The sequence below is a fragment of the Balaenoptera ricei genome, chromosome 7, assembly GCF_028023285.1.
Source record: "Balaenoptera ricei isolate mBalRic1 chromosome 7, mBalRic1.hap2, whole genome shotgun sequence".
NCBI classification, from domain to species: domain Eukaryota; kingdom Metazoa; phylum Chordata; class Mammalia; order Artiodactyla; family Balaenopteridae; genus Balaenoptera; species Balaenoptera ricei.
In genome coordinates this window covers 55313733-55334709 of record NC_082645.1, presented here as the reverse complement: position 1 = coordinate 55334709, position 20977 = coordinate 55313733, and the positions used below count along the sequence as shown (strand labels likewise).

At 34.9% G+C, this 20977-nt stretch overlaps 1 protein-coding gene across 3 annotated transcripts in view; it reads left to right on the top strand.

Moving 5' to 3' along the window:
* Positions 1-20977, top strand: part of SCN9A (sodium voltage-gated channel alpha subunit 9) — an 84429-nt gene that overhangs the window by 46332 nt on the left and 17120 nt on the right. For all 3 annotated transcript variants that reach the window (XM_059927215.1, XM_059927214.1, XM_059927213.1), the window contains exons 17-20: positions 4776-4896; positions 13994-14148; positions 17520-17693; positions 20381-20503. In XM_059927215.1, the coding sequence (XP_059783198.1) occupies positions 4776-4896; positions 13994-14148; positions 17520-17693; positions 20381-20503 (573 nt within the window). The remainder of the gene's footprint in view (positions 1-4775; positions 4897-13993; positions 14149-17519; positions 17694-20380; positions 20504-20977) is intronic.

Sequence of the window (20977 nt, the reverse complement as noted above, 5' to 3'; positions counted from 1 at the left end):
CTTTTTTTTTTTAACATCTTTATTGGAGTATAATTGCTTTACAATGTTGTGTTAGTTGCTGCTGTATAACAAAGTGAATCAGCTGTATGTATACATATATCCCCATATCCCCTCCCTCTTGTGTCTCCCTCCCACCCTCCCTATCCCACCCCTCTAGGTGGTCACAAAGCACCGAGCTGATCTCCCTGTGCTATGCGGCTGCTTCCCACTAGCTATCTATTTTACATTTGGTAGTATATATAGGTCCATGCCACTCTTTCCCTTTGTTCCAGCTTACCCTTCCCCCTCCTGGTGTCCTCAAGTCCATTCTCTATGTCTGCGTCTTTATTCCTGTCCTGCCCCTAGGTTCTTCTTAACTACTTTTTTTTTTTTTTTTAGATTCCATATATATGTGTTAGCATATGGTATTTGCCTTTTAAAAATAATTTTGAGAGAAAGCAGAATTCCAGAGAGACTGGAAAAGGATTTGAGGGACTTTGAGGGGCCCAGAAGCTAAATCATGTAAAGAAACTAAATATCATTACTCTCAAAATAAAAAAAAAAAAACCCACAAATGGCAATACCATAGGTAATCTCCAGTTTATAAAAGGTTGAAAGGGGTAGTGTTTGCATTTCTTCAGAAGGCAAAAAAACAGCCTAACAATTGCAAGGGAGAGGAAAGCATATTTTGGCTTTAAAATTCAAGTTATCCCATAATAGAATGGTAAACTTGGAAAAACATTGGACTTCTCTCACAAAGCATAGTAGCTATCTGTGGAATTCCTCTGTAAATGTTCTTTGATCCTTTATTCTAAACTTTACCATTTTACTCCTCATTATAGATTCAGAACCCTCATTATAGATATCAGTTGGAAAATTAGGCTATAAAATTAAAAGTTGGGTGATGTTGATTTGAATCTAATAAAAGTCTTTCTTGTTTATTAACATACAGTGGAGCTTAGTGTATCACTAATGTCTCCCATAATTTTTCTGCCCTTATATGCCCATCCCTTCCTTTTGATTTGCTTCTTTCAATCTTCTTGCTATCCTTTGGGTTTTTTTGTTTGGACGTTCAGGTGAAATAACTATTCTAGACTCTGCTACTCAAAGAATACCTTTCTTGTGTTGTGTGAAGCAAACAGCCTTATAGCACGTACTTTAAACGTGACATCTTTGGGATGTTTTCAACACCAACCATCCTCTTTGAATAAGGCTTTTGTTGAGTTCTGTGTTTTCTACAGTGCTGCTATATGTTGATAGTGTTTTTGATTTTGAGTGCCAGATTGTCAAGTTATTAGACAATCCTACTTCATACCTCTCGAAATAAATGACCAACTAGCATTAACCCATCCATACTAGCATCAAATAGGCTTACAATGAGATCGCCTATTTCAGGAAATGACAGTAACAAGTTTGTAAGTGACCAGCCTAGGGCAGTTTTTCATATGACACCTACATTTAACAGAGTTTCTACTTATATGCAGTGTTGTAGAAAACACACCTTCAAGACAATCAAAAGGAGATCCATAAAGAATAATTAAGCTTTAATTTGATCATATTTTCAATAGTGACATAGCTACATAAGTTTATAATCAAGAGTAGGATGTTTCAAAGCTACTTCAGTGTTTTATGGATGCTCATTGAAGAATATAGAAAGATATGTCAAAAAGTACATATATATAGTATAGTAATTACCTAAAGGAAATAGAATCAGGGCGAGAGTGGAGGGGACTTGTATTTTTCATCACATGCTATTGTACATTTGAAATTTTTGAATCAAGTGTATAGGTTTTATTTAAAGGAAAGAAAGAAAAAAATGAGGAAGTACCTACAGTCAATACCATATTATTTAATAAAAAGGCAGGAATGCTAACTATAGCATATTTCCTATTCTATACTATTTCACATTTTACTAAAAATAAAATCGACGTGAAATTTTAAAATGACCTATTTATAAATCCAGAAGGGAACTTTTTCATACTGAAGTATTTATTTCACTGCTCTTAGTATAGTATAATTATTCTTCCATTTCCAAAATCACAAGAAAACTAAATAGTAAATGATTGAGTATACATAAATGAAAATAATCATATAATTAATTATATAAAATGATACAAATGATTGACTTGATCTTCACTGTATACTAAACAAGAATAAAAGAAGATTCAGTAGTTAGATCTAGCAATGCCTACTATGAGATTTAAAAGAATTTACCTTCAAGAGAAAACCTTTGTAATAGATGTTAGCCTTTCTATTTAAAAATATCCTTTTTGGACCCTGTTAAAGAAACTTCTGCTTTAGTAGGTATGAAGTTTAAAAGCTGAATAGATTAAAACTAAACTGTCTATATTGCTAGGACATGCCCATAAATATTTAACATTATATACAGTACTGAAATAGCTACTTGTGAATACTTAATGCATTCCCAGGAAAACATTGAATTCCTAAAAACATTCTAAACATTGAATTTGGCTTGTGATACAAATTATAGTTCATATTAAATATTTTGATAATCTCTGTTGCAATGAGGAATAATTTTGAATAACTGTCATTTATGATGTAAAATCCGAGCCAAACTCCGAATTTAATTGACAAAAAATTGCCATGAAAGTGATGGGGGGGAAAGGCTTCAATGGCAAGAATACACGTCATAAAATCATCTTAATTTTTACTTATAAATTAACTTGGCATAATTCTGCTTTGTTAATGCTCTTTCAAAGAGTGAGAAAACCAAATGTTGAGGTTGAAGATGCTTTCATTAATTTAACAAACGTCAGGGTTCTGCAGATTTGAAACATTTTATTTAAAAGTTGTTACAAGGTGAGAGAAAATCATTATAACTATATCCTAGTTGTCAGTATTTTGGCTAATAGCAGGGAGGAGCTTCGTATTCTATCAGCTATTTCACCCACTGCTTTTCCTCAAAGTTCAAGCCAATAACTTTTTTTCAGCATGGAAATGTTTGGTCTCATCTCCACAGAATCATAGTGCCTTGTCCTTCAATTCCCTAGCGACAGTTCACTTGCAACTGAAAGGTCAAGAATTGAGGACATCAAATAATTGTAGTCTTTTAGATATGGTACTTAAAATGGGTTTTTGTGGTAATTGGCACAATAGGACATATTAATAATTGTAAGTTTCCCCATTGTTTCCTGGAGTAACATATATTTTAAAACCTTAAGTCTTACAGGATATTGTCTTACAGTTAATTTGTATTTGCTTTATTTTAAAGTAATTTTAGATGAATTCAATCAGTTTAAATAACCTGCTTCTTAAGTGAAATTTCATATTGATACTGTTAATAACATAATATTTTAAAACTCTTTGACTATGTGGGAATAATACTTCTATGCCAATGTAGATTAGAAGTATTAATTTAATAGAGTGTTCATAATTCTTTACCTCAGTTATACAAACCACTTTGCTTACATCATTCCTTATGTTCAATTCTTATCAATGCCTTTTTTACGATATTGAATACTGTGTGATAATAATAGCACTGAGAATTTAATGTGGTACCCATAAAGTATACTTTTAGCTTCCAAAGTCATTCTCTAAAAGTTAATATTTTAGGTTGGGCCTATGATCTTAATGCAAATCAATAGATTGAAGAATCAATTTAAATGAAATAAGTATTTCCTCATTTTTAGCACTTACATTTGTTTGAATTATTCTTAAAAAAAACAAGTAAAGCTGTAATCTTATTAAGAGAAGTACATGCTATAATAACTAGTAGTTTTCAATATTCACATGTCGTTTAGCAAATGAGAATGAAAATTGAACTCTTCCATTGATGTGCTGCTCTACCCCTTATAAAATAATATTAGGAAAATTGACACAGTTTTGCTACAATTGCTGTATGTATTTTATCTAAAACTTTCTGTGTATGTGTATGTGTGTAAACATCATGTTTGATCACAAAGTTCTGGGTGGGAAAAATTTGTGTTATGATCAGTTCTATGATCATAATGACAATGAGTTCATTCCTCTCATGTGTTGGTCTGCCATGTTCAATTTCATGGAATCTTTGTTTCAGAGTTTGCATGTGGTACTCACTTTAGTAGCCACTATCTCTTGACATTATAAATAATATTTATGATCTACTGTATCCTGAAATTCTATCACTGAAATAGGTGGTATTGGATAAGATAATTGCTATGGTCTTTGACATTTTGATTCCAATACAGTATTTGACTTTTTTTGTTTTGATGAAAGGCCTTCTATCTATATCATCCTGATACATATTCTCAAATCCAAGCGTTAATAGAAAAAATATGTTTGGATTTCATTTTACACTGATTTTATTCTTTTTAAAACTTTTAAGTACCAACAAGCTTTTTCTGCCAGTTGTCAGATCTGACCTTTCAATTATCAGGTGTTGGCAGTTTGGCACTTGTATATTATTTCTATCAGGGTCTTGGTTGTTCTAAAATAGTAATTATTGGTGTATACAAATTTATATTAAACATAAAGCAAAATAAAAATGTGGCCAATACTTTGCAGATGTTATAGTTTACATAAAAATATTACCTTAAGACTGATTCTGTCCATAACTTGTTAGCATACTAAAAATAAGGAAATGTATTTTTCACAGGATGTGTAGATAGAAAGATCAAGCACAGATGCATTGTAAGGTGACCTGACCTCAATGTATGTTTATATGTTTTTATGGCCATCATACTGTTAATCTTTTTTCATAACACTTTGCATGACTCTGATTATCAAATATGGTTTTAATGCAAGATTTGAATGAACCCTAAATGAACTCTCTGGTGGGGTGGTGAATTTCTTTTTAGAGGCTGAACGGATCGAGTTCCTCTGAGTGCAGCACAGTTGATAACCCTGTGCCAGGAGAAGGAGAGGAAGCAGAGGCTGAGCCTGTAAATTCAGATGAGCCAGAGGCCTGTTTTACAGATGGTAAGAGAAAAATTGAGACCTCAGTTAGCAGCCATTTATTAGTGTTTTGGCTTTGGTCTTAAAACCTAATACTTACTGGGGGTTGATGAGTAAAAAGTCAGAAGACTCTATTCCAATGCTGATTCAGTCATGGCTCTGTGACTAAGGGCACGTTGCTGGAGCTTTCTAAGCTTCAGTTTCCACACTTATGATATGCTACTAACAGTAATTTATGACGGTGACGGTGTTGTACTATATAGCACTCTACTTACTGAAAGATGTTCATATTCTCATTTAGATCCTTAATTCACGTTCCCAGCTCCATGGAACCAGTAAACAAATTAATGGGGTAGATACTGTTGTCCTTTTCATCAAAAGCTGAAGCTACTCTGTCAGGAAACCATTTGATACAGTTGACCATAGTCTGTCTCAAAATTCTTCCTTCCCTTGGTTTCAGAGGCCACACTCTATTTTTGTTGTTCTTTTACATCACTGAGAATTCTGAGTTTCTTCCCCTGTTTCTTTTAGTGACTATTTTTTATGCACAAACCTTAAATAATGACGTTTGCCCACATTTTGATGCTTGGTTATCTACTTTTCTTATTCTGTAGCCCTAAGTGGTTTCGTCCGTGTCTGTGGTGTAAGCAACCATTTCTGTGTTGTTGCTCTTACATCTTTATCTTTACCCCTGACTTCATTCAAGTTCCAGATCTGCCTACAGCTCCCCATTGCTCATCTCCATCTGTTGTCTTTAAGCAACAGTTGAATAAGTTCAAAACAAACTTCAGTGGGGTTTCCACATGTAATCTACAGCTTCCTCCAGTCTCTATCACATTTAGTGATGTCATGATCTATCTTGCCTCTCAAGCTCGACTTTAAGTCAGTCCTAACCTCTCCCTTTCTAGCCACAGGTTGATCACAAAACACACAAGTTGATCAGAAACTCTGGAGATAGGGTCCGAGTCCTTCAGGAGATTCTGATGCACACTAAAATTTGAGAACCATTGGTAGGATGAAACCTGAAGTCCTTAACTTGGCATGTAAGGCCCTTTACATTTGGCCTCAGGCTCTTATTTTCTAACAGTGCCTCTTTTCATTCCTTTTCACTTTCTACCTTACTGAACTTCTTACTACTCCTGGAATTTTTCAGGGATTTTATTCAAAGCAGTAACTTTGAACTGGACTTGGGAAAATATGCAGTTTTCTAAGCAAGTATTGTGTCATCTAAGTAAAAACGCAAACCTAGAGTAGGGTTGCAATGTAATACAATAATTTATTGTACAAGCTTTGGAGCGTGATAAATATGAGTTCTAACTGGCCTACTGCTAACTCTCTATGAGACCTTGAGCACATTTTAGTCTTATACCTCAGACGCCTCATCTGTAAAATGGGTACATTTTACATCCATATCATAGGGATGTTGAGGAGATTAAATGAGATAGCATTAATAAATTAATTAGCACAGTACTGTCTTTCATCTCCTTCTAGTTTCCTTATTGTTTTTAAAGTATTTTGTTAGCAATCTTATCTAGAAGCAGTGGTAGCCTTGATGCTAATGACTCATGATCTACTCATGGGCTTAAACTCTCAGCATTTGTGTTTTTTTGTAGAAATCACTGACTCGCTTTCATTCTTCAAGATTTTCTCAACCAGTCTCCTATAACACTCATGCAGTAAACAAAATGACCAGCAAATAAAGATATCTGCAAACTACAATGGATGCATGAATTCTCTTTAAATAAAAGCCAAATGTCATTTTTTGTGTGTGTGAGAAGCAAAAAAGTGTGACACCCAATTAATAGAAATTTGTGTTAACTCAAATTAGTACTATAAGCAAAACACATGGAGTTTTCTTTAGAAGTGTTCATGTTAAAGGCATTTAAGAGTATCATCATGTATTTCAGCATCACGATAAAATGAAATTGACTAGTACCATGTAAACTTAAATTTGTACAGATGCTACCAAGATTTCTTCCACACATTTTATGAATGACCCTGACTTAAAATTCTAGGATAACCAGAAAGAAGTTGGGCTTATCTAACAAATTATGGCTCTATATCAGAGAAGGGCCTTAGAAAAACTTAAACCCTCTGCAGAAAGTATTAATGCTAAGCTATTTCAGACTGTAGGTGCTATTTTAATCCTATAAAACACCAATGAGAATACTTATATAATGATTTTGAGATTATTCATAACTTCTAATTTGAGTCTAGTATATAAGAGATATTATAGAAACACATTTTCAGTGAATTGTGGTCTTGACCCCTGAAAATTTACTGAGAACCAAAGTTTCAGTTGCACAAGATGAATGCATTCTGGAAATCTAATGGACAACAATATGAGTATAGTTAACAATACCGTGCTGTGTACTTGAAATTTGCTAAGAGGGTAGATCTTAAATGTTCTCAACCCACCCAAAAAGAAGAAGTTGGTAACTACGTGAGGTGATGGCAATTTAATTAACTTGATTGTGGTGATTATTTCACAGTATAAACCTATATCAAATCATCAAGTTGTACACCTTAAATATATACAATTTTTAATTGTCAATTATACCTCAGTAAAGCTGGAAAAAATGGGCAAAATAGGAGAAGAATAGACAAAATCAATCTACAAAGATAGAAGTCAGACTAGTAGTTACCTTTAGGGGGTGCAGATTGGGAAAGGGCATGAGGGTGATTTCTGGGTGCTTGGAAATGTTATATCATGACCTACATGGCTGTTACATGAGAATATCAATATATATACTTAAAATATGTGTACTACACTGTATGTATGTTCTCAATAAAAATTTAAATAAACAGATAAATATATATTTTTTAATGACAGGAATATCTACTAGCAAACACACATCTCTGAGTCGTATCACTTTGAGCAGCTGTGCTCCACTCGAGACTTTATACTTACCGGACCTGCTGGGCTAAGAGGCTCAGCCTGATAAAAACAGGGCAACCAATTTTCTGAGCCCTTCAACCCTTTATCCACTTAATCATTCTTTTATCCAATCAACAAATAATCATTAAATACCTTCTGTCTGCCAGGCCCAGACCTGAGCACTAGACAGAGATAGAGCAGGGAAAAAAAACAATGTTTCTTACCCAAATAAATATATAAATATTTAGTAGGTCTGATAAGTGATACATGCTATGGAGAAGTAAAGTGAAAATGGGAATACTAAGATTGAGGGGTGGAAGCCTACTCTCATACAAATAGAGTGGTCAGAGAAGGCCTTTCTAAAAAGATAACATTTGATCAGAGACCTGAAGAAGATTGAAGTGGACCACGCAAATATATGAAGGAAGAGTATTTTAAGCAGAGTGATGAAGGCACATGCCCTGAAGTGGCGATATGCATATTTGAAAACCAAATCAAGAGGCCGGTGTGAGTAGAACAGATTGAGAGGTGGAAAGGGTGGTAGAAGTTGAGGTTAGAGACACAGTAGAGGCCAGATCTCAAGAGCATTGAAAAACATAAGAATCTCATTGAGAAGTCTCACAAAATGCCATCTTAAGAGCAGATAGGTGGATAGCAAGGGCAGAAGCTGGGAAACCTCTTGGATGTCCCTGCGGTAATCCAGGTGAGAGATGATGGGAGTGTAGACTACTGTGAGAGTATTGGGGATGGTGAGAGTATGAGATTCTGAGTATATTTTCAAGTTAAAGCTGAAGGGATTTGCTGATGGATTCGATGCTGGGTGTTAAAGCTTTCTTCTCTTTAGAAGAGTCAAAGAAGACACCAAGCTTGGGGCCTCAAGAAACTGGAAATATATGGTTTCCACATGAAGAGTTCAAAATAAGTGGGCTTGACAGGATGGAAAATTGGGAACTTGTTTACTCATAGTGGAAATTACCCTTACCAAGTCGTGATTGGTTGACAAGTGTTGCGCTAGAACCAATGCCAATTTAGAGCAGCATTTGGCCTCTAGAGGTTTCTGTTACCTGAAAGGCAGCAGGAAAATCAAAGGAAGTGGGAGAGTTAAATCAGAATAGTTGTGTTTCAGTGAAGACGAATGCTAAAATGATTTTGTTGTTCATAGCCTCACATCCATTGATCCTTTTTAACTTCATAACTATCACTTTATTCATTTGCATCTTGTTCCTCTTCACCTTTTTCTCCTCCCTCTTATTCTGTGTTTTTCCTTAGTTCTGTTTCATTAGCTTTATCATTCAAGACTTCAGGTACCTTCCCAGATCTGGTACTGTTCTTCACTATCCTTAATTCTACATGTCTTTGCAATCTATATAATTATGAACATGACATGACTGTTTGATTTTGCTTGGTTTTATATTATACTCCTTTTGGATCATACAATTAGTAAATCACAAAATCAAGATTAGGGTGTGAGAAGGACACACTCTTCTCCTTAAAATAATGTATTTTCTATTAATTTAGTAGGAGGAGCTAACTCAACTTTCCCCCAAAATGTTCTGAGTTCCACTTCCTATAAAATAACTAATAACTAATTCTAACTTTAGTAACACAATAACCAACTCCTTTGTGCCTATTTTTGTCTTTTTTTGGAAGGAAAATGTGGACAAAAGACTCGTTATAAAGGATTTAGAAGTTTTTAAGAAGTGGTTAAAAAAAGACATGTTTTCCTAATAAATTTTTATATTAATTATACTGATCATGCTGTTATATTTTTATTAATGGCTAAACTTAGAAGAGGCCTGTGGTTTCTTTTTTATTTGAAAGCATTAGTTTAACATGATGAAACACAATAGAGATTTTACTTAATGGATCACAAGAGCAAATTAATGAAACCACCCAAAAGAAATAGCATTTACCCATGGGGACCTATTAAAATGTTTGAGACGTTCTCTGCTGTGTTTACATTTAATTAATAGTCCTTTTAAAAAAGAAGGTGTGATAACGTTGCTAACCAGCTAGGTTGGAAATCTCTTGGGATATGCCTTTGCATAAAAGCTAGACAGGCGGTGGTCCTATTCTCCTGCCTCAAAATAAGAGAGAAACTCTCTGAGGTGTGATAAATCCTGAGGAAAATACTTACGAACCTTCATCTCAGATAAAAAGTTTACTTACTTTTCTAATTAGAATATATAGTGCCTTTTCCTGCCTCAATCATAAGAATAATATTTCTCTTCAACCTTAAGACCTACAAAAAGAAATCCCAAATAGTAAAATCTTCTTAACCAAAGAGATAACTTTCTCCTCTGGTAATTATACTTGATGCAGATAGATTCTGTTCTGCACAAGATCTTTGTTTTTAAGATAAGTTCTAAAGTCTCAAGCATTAAGTTAATAAAAAAAAATTTCATCTTAAATTTTTCCACTCTATCTGGTGTTTTCTTTTGCCCCGAAAAAGATGATCTGGTGTCAATTTTTGGCCTTACCTTTTACTATTTTTTCATATCATTTTATAAAATATTCTTTCTTTACTAAATGCATTTGAGATATAAAGTAATTGTTTTAGATACAATGAAGATAAATTCTTTGAGATCTGAGGTCATGTAAACTGTAATAACATTGGATAAGTGAAGCCATGTGTATATTTTCCTTTCACCCAGTTGTTTTTTTTTTTTTTTTTTTTTTCTCTTTCATCCAAACTTTGTGTAAATTCTAGAATTCACAAAGACATGACCCTTCAGATCATGACTAATGCTTAGGTGATTTTAGAACTCTTTTTTTGGGGGGTTATGTCTTTTAAGTCAACTATCCCAGCATATGAATCTATGTAGAGGATTGTAGTAAGTACTGTGAGCAGAAAGAAAGGGCATAACAGGCACAGTTCAGCCTTCTGGGAACTTAGAAGTTTCCAGAGAGAAAGGACAAGAACACATAAAATTGTTAGCAAAAATGTCAGACTTGGGAGAAAAACATAACTTGCTACATTTCTATAAAACTGGAAATTAAAGTACTAGGAGATACCTCGTATTAAGGATCAATGAACTAATTTCGCTACATAATCGTAAAAGAAACCATAACAAGACATTGTCCAAAAAATGTATTTCATCAAGAGAATTATATAGCTTTGTTGTTTCAGAACAGACAGCTTATGATTATATGAAGTTATTACTTGATAGGCTCAATATTTTTAATGAAATATATTGTTTTATAGACAAGTAAATTATTTTTAGAGTGCCAAACTTGCAAACTTCTAAAACAAGCCTCTAAAAAGTGCTGTTCATTCTTGCTTTCCCACCTTCTACATTCCCTCCAAACGAGGTTTTTGATCTAAAAATTTTAAGAGAAGAATTCACTGTAGTTCCTCTTTTTAAATTCTTCCTTTTTTTAAGTAATTTTGATTGTTTATTTTTTAATCAACTTTATTTTTTTTTTTTAATTTCAATCATTCTCTCTCTGAGACTCTCTTGGTCATAGATGTGTTCACCAGTCCTTCATGAAACTCTTCCCTGACTTTTCTTTTACTGCAGCCTCTTCTACATTTTCCCCACCCCAACTTTGTCACCTCCTTCAGGGTTTTCTCATCTTCTACCTTTCCCAGTGGTGGACAGGTAAATGTTTAACAACCAGTTCTTCAAGAAAAACAAAGTATGCATACATCCATCAGTTTACCATGTATTTTACTGATATAAAGGATATGTGGTACACAATTTACAGGCAGTAATATAATCACCATCCTTCATTGAACATTCCATATAGCTAATTGGTTCCCACAGAATGCTTTTGTTGAATTTTGCCAAAATTTTATATTTATAAACAGTGGTTGCAACTGATGAACAAGTATAGTTTTAACCTGAAGGTTGGTTGGTATTTTCATTTACGTTAATCAGTAAGGTGAGAGTGAAACGAAAAGGCTGTGTGTCAGAACTTGACTCTTTCATCAGTGATGTGAACAAATCTTTGCTGAATCAGATAATAGAATTCGAATACTGAAAGAATATTTCCTCAATTTTTTGTGCTATTCACAGTGTAATGGCTACCAATATGGCATACTTTTCCAGTTTTATTAACATTTTCTCCATCACTTTCTTAATTCTTCTCTAGAAAATCAACAAGCCTGGATTTATAGCATTTGATGACTTTTGTAAAGATTCCCACCATGGCTGATCTCAAACTACTGGTGTGACTTTGCTGCATGCAGAGTTGGGAAGAGATACATTGTAGCCCAACAGTATAACATATTCTACCAACCAGATAGAATGCTTAAATATACTCAAGAGCATAGATAATAGTAAAATGTAGAGTAATATATTTTTAGAGTAAAATTATTAGAGTAATATATTTTAGTATTTATTACCTTTTTTAAGTAAGTTATATTTTTAAGTTTATACAATTTAATTTTTGATAACAGCTGCATTTAACAACAGGCTAGCAACATTTCCTGGCAATTTAACAATAAGTTGTCAAGAGCCAGTATGAGTTGGCTCCAGCATACCACTGAATTCTGTCTCTTAATATTGCTGTCCCAGAATGTTCCAGACTCGACCCTTTTCTCTCCTCACCCTAAATACTTTTTTGTGTGTGACCTCAACAACTGTCCTGATCTCAGCTGACACATATGTGCTAATGATTCCTACACATTCTTTTCCAGCCCAGACTTTTCCCCTGAGCTTCAGATTCACACCTCCAAATATCTACAGGATGTCTGTATTTAGAGGTTTCACTGGCATCTCAAACTCATTATCACCCCAAGCAGCTCCTGCTCCTGTGGTCTTCATTTCATTACTGACATCCACCCAGTTGTCTGGGCTTCTCCCTTCCTCTTACATCCCATATCCAATCAGTCAGCAAATGTGCTGATTTTACCTGCCAAATATGTCTTGACTCTGTTATTGCTCTAGTTCCTAACCAGAGCTTCCCAAATCTATCCTTCTTGTTGGGGATACTGAACCAGACCCTAACTGGTTTTCTAGCTCTGGGTCTTTCTTTGCCCCCCACCCCTCCTTCTTCTTCTCTTCCAACTTATCCTCCACAGTTGCTGGCGACATCTATTTAAATTACAATCTTCCTATGTAATTTTCTGCTTACAACCCTTCACTTACTCCTCGTTAGGATTTAGGATATAGCCAAACTCCTTAAGGTGGGAGAAAATGCTTTCCATAATCTGACCAGTTTCTCTACCTTATCTCTCATCCATCCCTTTTCTGTGCAGTTTGCTTTCATCAAAATTCTGAACTACTTGTAAGTCCTGTACACAGCACATTTTGCTGCCTCTTGGCCTGGAATTCCACTCTACTCTTTTTGGCTAATACTTTGATTCAATTCAGGTCCCACCTCTTCCAGAAAACCTCCTCTGACCTCACTTTCTCAACAAATAAGCCAGGTTACGTGAATTTCTTCCAAGCTATCAAACATAACCCCAGCATATCTGTCATTTTAGTTGCATTATCCAGTTATAGTAATTTATTTCTATATCTAGCCGCCTAACCAAAAACCAGTAATAGATATCTTGAGGAGAAGAAACTATGTACACAGCTGAGTAAAAGGTTAATCAGTAAATGTTTAATGGGGATATGAATGAATTAACCTAAACAACTTTAAATAAAATATTCTTCAGTTTTTTATAGCAGTGTGTTTTGCATCTGGGATTCCAAAGTCAGATTTGTTTTTAACTTATAGTACTTGAAACAGTTTCATCTGATTCTTGTAATCAAGATCTGTTTCTTTTGAACTGAATTATAGGACCTTCTACTAATTTTTAAAGTACTACATAGAATGCTCTTTCTCAAAGGGTGTTTTATAGAGGAGTTGAAGCAGCACCAGACTGTAGACTAAATTCGTATCAAGAAGGCCATGAAATGCATTTTTGTCTTGAGATTGTAGTTCATTCGTTAACCAGTAATTATTTACTGCTCATTGTGTATTAGGATTGCATTAGGGCTGCAGTAATAAAAAGAACAATATGTGGTTTAAACACTGTAGAGGAGATTGATGAGAAACTAGGGAAGAACAGAAAACACGAATACATCCCAAGTTCGAAATTACTGATACAAGTATTAAGAAAACACCAGGGAGAGTTAAGAGATGAGAAAAGGCAGCATCCAAGTTGAAACTATTTGAAACTTCAGGTGTAAGTGTTAGAAATTATTTGGTTGAGGAACTATCGTAGGAGCGCTTTGCATTAAATGATGTATGTTAAGTATTTTATGTATTCTGAATATCCAGATTTTACATGCATGTCTTTCTTGCCAGGTTGTGTGCGGAGGCTCCCATGCTGCCAAATTAACACAGAATCAGGGAAAGGAAAAATCTGGTGGAACATCAGGAAGACCTGCTATCGGATAGTTGAGCACAGTTGGTTTGAAAGCTTCATTGTTCTCATGATCCTGCTCAGCAGTGGTGCTCTGGTAAGTGATCTGACATCTAAGGCTTAAATCAATGAAGTCATTATTTTTAATAGATGAGTTGAAGATAAAAATATCATGGCAGATGGTTTTACTTAAAAATTAATCCCTCTGATCAGTCCCAAGGACAAAATTTTACTTAGCTCAGTAAATATTTACTCCATGCCTGGCATTATTCTTGCTGCCCTGAATGCAAAGTTGGATAAGATCCAGGTGCTTTTCTCAAGGAGCTCAGAGAGCATTAGGGAAGTGAGAGGCACAAGTGATACAGAATTGGGATATGTTTGTAAGTGAAGTATATGCATGATTAAGCTCTGGAGCAGGAAGAGTTGTCTGCTTGGGATTTCAGAACGGTAGATGATGTTTTGCAAGATCTAGAAAGATGAATAGGAATTTTCCAGCCAGGAAGGTGGCCTGAGGGGAGTGAAGCATAAAATAGCATGAGACATTCAGGAAATTAACAGTTCCCAAACTATAGAAGGTGTCATGGGAGGAAGAGCAAATCCAGGCAGGTGGGTGGTGACCAGAGATACTGTGACAGAGATAGGCAGTGTCAGCTTATGAAGCATCTTGCATAAGGGAAAATAGACTGTAGTTTTAGGGTGAGAATGGGATAGGTCTGTCATTCTTGTACTTGTGCCAAGTGCCTTCTCTGAGGTTTGAGAGGGATCTGGGAGAGTCAGAAGCTCCCTGAGCCTTTTCTTGTTTGCTTTTCTCTCCTGCTGACACGAATATAGATGAGCCATTAGAAAAGCCCAGTTCCAGCTAAAGATACCACTGGACGTTCCATTTTACTAAAAACAGAATACTCAAGAACTTTGTAAGTTTCCTCTTAGACAGGTTTATGGATCTGGGATTTGATTTCACTTACGAAAGTTAACCTGTTACTGTTTCATGGATGCTGGTGGAAGATGGGAGGCTTCCGAGTCAGAGACAAAGGACTTTGTTACTCATGGCATAGAAAGGAGCAAGAACTTTAGCATATGTGTGTTGGTTCCCTTTGTCCCCAAGTCCAGTGAGGGCATAACAGGGACTAAAATGAACAGTACACATACAGTGTGTTCGCATCACAGCTGAGAAGCACTGAGCTTAGGGAACCCATCCTTTTATAGCAAGCAATAAGCAGACTTGCTCTTTGTCCCAGAAGGAGACGCTACCTCATCCCTCAAGGTTGCCTGTGGCAAAAACAACCCTAAGAAAGGACCTGGATAAGGAGCAGTCAGGGCCTTGGGTTCTTGGCCTGCCCAACAGGAACATGCAGAGATGCTCAGGGCGCACAGTGCACTGCCTCTGCCAACAAATTTCCTATCCGAAAACAGAAGATGTAATAAGAAAAATGCTGCTCTGTTTATCTGGTGGAATGCAAGTAGGAGTCTCGATAACATCTACATTTTCTTGTATTCCTAATAACTGAGGAAGTTGATGAGTCATGTTGAGTCACATATGTGACTGAGACTTTTAGAAAGGAGATTACCAAAAATTAAAGAAAAGGTTACAGTAATCCCTTGTTCAAATTGTCTAAAAAGGAAGATGACATTTTGCGGGAGGGGCATTCTCAAAACTGAAATTCAAATGTATCATATAAGGAAGAAAAGGGAAATGTATTTCAAGAAACTGGTGTTTTCACTCAGGGAGTTTGCTAACTGAGCTAGATTTTTTAAATACCTTACTTAATGAATAGTACCTTAATTAATAATAAAAATAAATAAAAAGTAATAGCTCCAACTGAGTACATATTTATTGTGTTTCAAGATCTTTATATAGGTTTTCTTCTTTAATTTTCAAACATCTTGTGAGATTATAGTATTTTGCTCATTTTACCAATGAGAAAGCTGGGTGCAGAGTTTTAAAAGTTGCTAATGTCCCAAAGCTAGTAAATGGCAGAGGTATAACTGAAGTCTAAATTCAAAGCCACAGTATCTTTTCACTGTGTTGTGGGTCCTCAGAAAGGGGAGAAACAAATGAGTGGTGACCGAAATAAGTAACAGGGAGGCCTATGCCTCAGATTTGGCCGAGCTCACACAGCGACCTCCTTGCCTCCTTGTTCCCTCATCCACAAGATTAGTTCTAGAAGGTAGGATCTCTGCAGGCAGAATCCTGCTTCAGGCTCCATGGGTTGGAGCAAGGTGTACTCTTCTTTGTTATCAAGCCCCTTCCTTGTCTTCGCATTTCAAGGACTGAGGCATTGCCAGAGTTTGTTTAGGTAGCTTGCCCGATTCCTCCAGAACTCAGAGAAGGGAAGCAGAAGAGTCCTGAGGGCTGGACTTCAGTTCTTGCCTTTTAGTTCCATTGTCTTTCAGAACCTCTGCTAGCTGGTAGAACCTTCTCTCAGCATCTTCATGGATCTGTCCATTCTCTCTGTTCCAACTTCTCTGTTTTCTTCAATATTGAGGATTACATTTCTCCAAAAGTGCTAAGGATCATTTTTAAAGTATTGATATAAGAACTTGGAATAAGAAGAATAAGAATGCACAAGCCCATGACTGTGGACAGGTAGTCCAGTGTTACCACCAAGGATACAGGTCCTTTTGCTTTCATTTTCTCCAACAAAGTGAATGTTGTTTAAACTTGAAAGAGAAAAATCTAATACTTTAGACCTGTTTAGGTCAGCAGTCATTTTCAGTGGCTTCAGTGAGATCAGTTCTTTAAGTCCATTCAAATTATTTCCCACGGGCCTTGTGGCTATGACCACAGTATCATCGTCTATCACTTACTAAAATTTCTTGGAAAGTGTTAAAAGATGTCACATTGATGTAATAAATATAACAGTGATTTGTAGAGCTGAAACTTTTAATGAATGATAAAATATTGGTGCAAAATTCAAAGAAACCATCTTCTGTGTTCTATAGCCCTATTAAGCTACTGCATTCATTCATTTAGCAAACCTTTCCTGCTGTGTTCTTGACACAGTGCTAGGCACTGGGAATGTACAGGCACATAAGAGCTGAAGGAGAGGGCTTAAATCCTACTTCTGTGTCGAAGTAGAGTGCAGGGTTAGAGAGATTTATAAAAGGGGCTGACCCTGGAATCATGTCTTAAATTACTAGGACTTACCTAATTTGAAGGAGGATAAAAGGGGAGTCAGATGAGTGGAAATCCCTGAATGTGTCAGAGGTCATGGTTCTTTTAGGGGACTATAAATAATTTCATTCTTTTTCACTCTCTTTCTCTTGACTTCTGGTGATCAGCCCCCTGCACTGGTGCAAAGGCTAGAACTAAGTGTTACACAGTAACTGTAAACCAGAAGAAAGACAGCTGGCCTGTAATAGTATTATATCTCAGTGGTCTCTTTATCAGAATTTCATTTCCTGTTTTTGTCATGAATCATAAGCTTTAAGTTGTAGCAAATTTAAATCTGAATATTATTTTCACAGGCTTTTGAAGATATATATATTGAAAAGAAGAAGACCATTAAGATTATCCTGGAGTATGCTGACAAGATATTCACTTACATCTTTATTCTGGAAATGCTTCTAAAATGGATAGCATATGGTTATAAAACCTATTTCACCAATGCCTGGTGTTGGCTGGATTTCTTAATTGTCGATGTAGGTACTTCTGAGTAAATTTTAAAAGGAAATTTATTCTTACAAATAAGTTTTTTCAAAAACCTTCACTAATGTTAAATATTATCATATTTAGATAGGTAATATGCAAAAAGATTTTTTTTTCCAAGGCAGGCATAGCTATACGTTATATCTCCTATGTTCTCTCAGACTTCCTCTATGAGATATTTAATTTTTGATACTTTATGTTAATGATTTCATGTTTGATTATTTTTTGATTCACCTTTTTTTCATATACGTTACATAGTTAGTGCCTAGAAAAATGAATGGTAAGATGAACACTTTTGTAATACAATAGTTTTAAAAAAAGGATAACCAAAATAAGAAGAAGGAATAATAGAAGGAATGTAGATTATTTCTTTTCTCTTAACCTGTAAATATGATTGCATCTTTTAAAAATTATAAAATATATGATATTCAGAAACTTTTAAAAATATTGTCAGTGTTCTTTTCATCTCTCAGATTAAAAAAAAAGTTTACAAGTAGAGTTGAATTTATTTTTAGTTAAGAAAGAGATATGGCTATTTAATAATGAAATTTTTTTGTATTTGAAAATCTGAAGTAGTGCTTCTCAGTATTTAGGGGTATGTAATATGCAGAATTCAGGGAAGTTATATAGCTTCAATTTGAAATATTTAACATTTTGAAAAAACTAAATAAATTATATATATGTGTGTGTGTTTGTGTATATATATATACATATACACACACATAACGCATATAATTATATTATATATATAATGTTTTCATAATGCAACAGAGAGAGCAAAACTCCACTCAGTTTTCTTGCTGATAGAGGTGCAAATCTAAGCATGTGGATTTTGGGGAGGAGCTGAGATTTTTTTTATTTCTCAAAAATTGAGAAATGTATCTAGCACAGTTGCTCTCAGAGTGTAATCCCTAAACCAACAACATTGGCACAATGTGGGTGGGAACTTGTTGTAGATACAAATTCTCAGGTCCCACTCAAGTGCTACTAAATCAGAAACTCTGGTGTTGGGACCCAGAAAATTCTTGTAATAAGCTCTCCAGATGATTCTGGTACATATTCAGGTTTCAGAACCTGATTTGATATTCTTTTGATTTGATATTCAGAGGATGGATTTGTTTGATTTCTGCAAGCTTCCTGATTAGTTGAAACTTACTTGACTGAGCATTATTCATCAATAGGGGCATATATCATGCACATACACATGTATACATAAATAGATAAATAAATATATGCATATACATATGTTCTCAGTTACAGACTACATATATTCAATATAATAACACTCATTTAACAATGGTTTGGAGATCAGGTTAACCATTTCCTTAGGGGTTATTCAAATTATAATAGACATTTTAAACCTTTATTATTTTCTGATTAAAAAGGAACATTTATTATTCTGATTAAAAAATACACATTTTTTTAAGCATACGTAAGTGGGAAATAATGGACCTGAATGACTGGGTCAATCTAAGAGTGATACTGAGGATTAGTTAGTAATTCTGAATACATAGCATGAAGACCTAAAAACAAAGAGTTATGTTACATTTAGTGAGACATTTAGAAGTAACTGTATGAGAGCAAAACACTTCAACACATCCTGATTCAAAAATCAGTTCACTGTGTTTCTGATAGCAGCAGTAGTGAACTTGCAAGCAATAAATTTTTCTACTCCTTCAATAGTTAAACATAAGGAACTTGACTCTCCAGTTGTTCCTAATCTTCCCTGGAAAACTTCAATCTTTCAGTCATTACTTAATTCCAATCAACTGCATTGCAGACATTGTTCTTAGGCATTGCCTCCTGCTGCACGCAGTGTGAAACAATGGATATTTTAAATGGAACTTATTCAAAGACTGAATACATTTACCAATCCAGATCTTGGGTCATTGAAGAGCTCATTGCTCCTTACCAAAACATGTATTGATTTTACTTCTGTCCATGTTCTTTCTTCTGAGATAACTTACGATAAGAACACAAATTTCTGTTGGATACTGGTTATGGTGATTGTAGAGGGTCCGTCTAACATGACGAAGTTCTTGTGTGTCTATGTTAATGGTGAAGCCAGTGAGATCACCTACTTGTGTGCTGTCTTCAGTACAATTGAGATTTTCTCCCACTAATTATTGATAGGAAGATCTTTGGTGCCAATTCTGAGAAACTGTAGGTCAGAATAATCTTCTGGGGAATTTGCCTCATCTCAAAGTCATAAGTCTTCAGAGTGCTTTTGAAAAAGCTCTATACTGGGACTTAGATTTGGTTGAGTGATTGCCACACTCTTTTAACTTAGCTTCAGAATCACACACTTCGTTATGCCCTGGGTTTTATTCCAATTGAAATTTTGATAGTTGCTTTAATTAAATGTTCAGGATTAATAAGCAAGTACAAAACCATTGACTACAAAAGTGTGAAAAGCATGTGTGATTTTTTTTTATTCAGATATAAGAAATAACTTACTTTCCTTCTATTATTTCATCTTATTTAGGTTAACTTTCCTTTAAATCTATTTCCTTTAAAAAGCATCTGTCTTATCCAATTTTTAGACAATAAGTAGATAACTTTATGTATAAAATCATATTGTTCTTGTTGAACTGCTCTTAGTGATCTTTGAAATTGACTTTTTCTCTTCATGCTTTATTATTTCATTGAAATGATTAATGAAATTTTTCTTCTTTTTTAGGTTTCTTTGGTTACTTTGGTCGCAAACGCTCTTGGCTACTCAGACCTTGGCCCCATTAAATCCCTTCGGACACTTAGAGCTTTAAGACCTCTGAGAGCTTTATCTAGATTTGAAGGAATGAGGGTAAGAAAATACTAAACTTCTAATATAATATTCATATTTCTTAATGGAGTGTAAAATATGAAAACATGGGTATGTAGGAATTATGGACTGTTTATATTTACACACACATGCATATATATACGTATATATGGGCTGTTTATGTATATAAGTGTGTATACATGTCCATATACATGCAGTGTTTCAGTGCCTATTGTCTAACAAAGACTAAATCAAATACAGTAATGCCTCCATATTATATTGTGAGGCAGTGATTCAAATAAGTGACTTTTCCCTTCCTAAATGACAATCTTTCCTATGCTAGGAAACTCAGGTGAAGGGGACACTATTAGTCCTGACAGCATCTCTCATATATAAGTCATGAAGGACTTGCCTTTATCAGGTGCTCAAACTTTTTTTTAAGGAACTACCCTGGGTGTGGGGCATAAGAAAAGACAGAGAAGTGAAGTAGCATCAGGCATCACTTTTAATTTCATT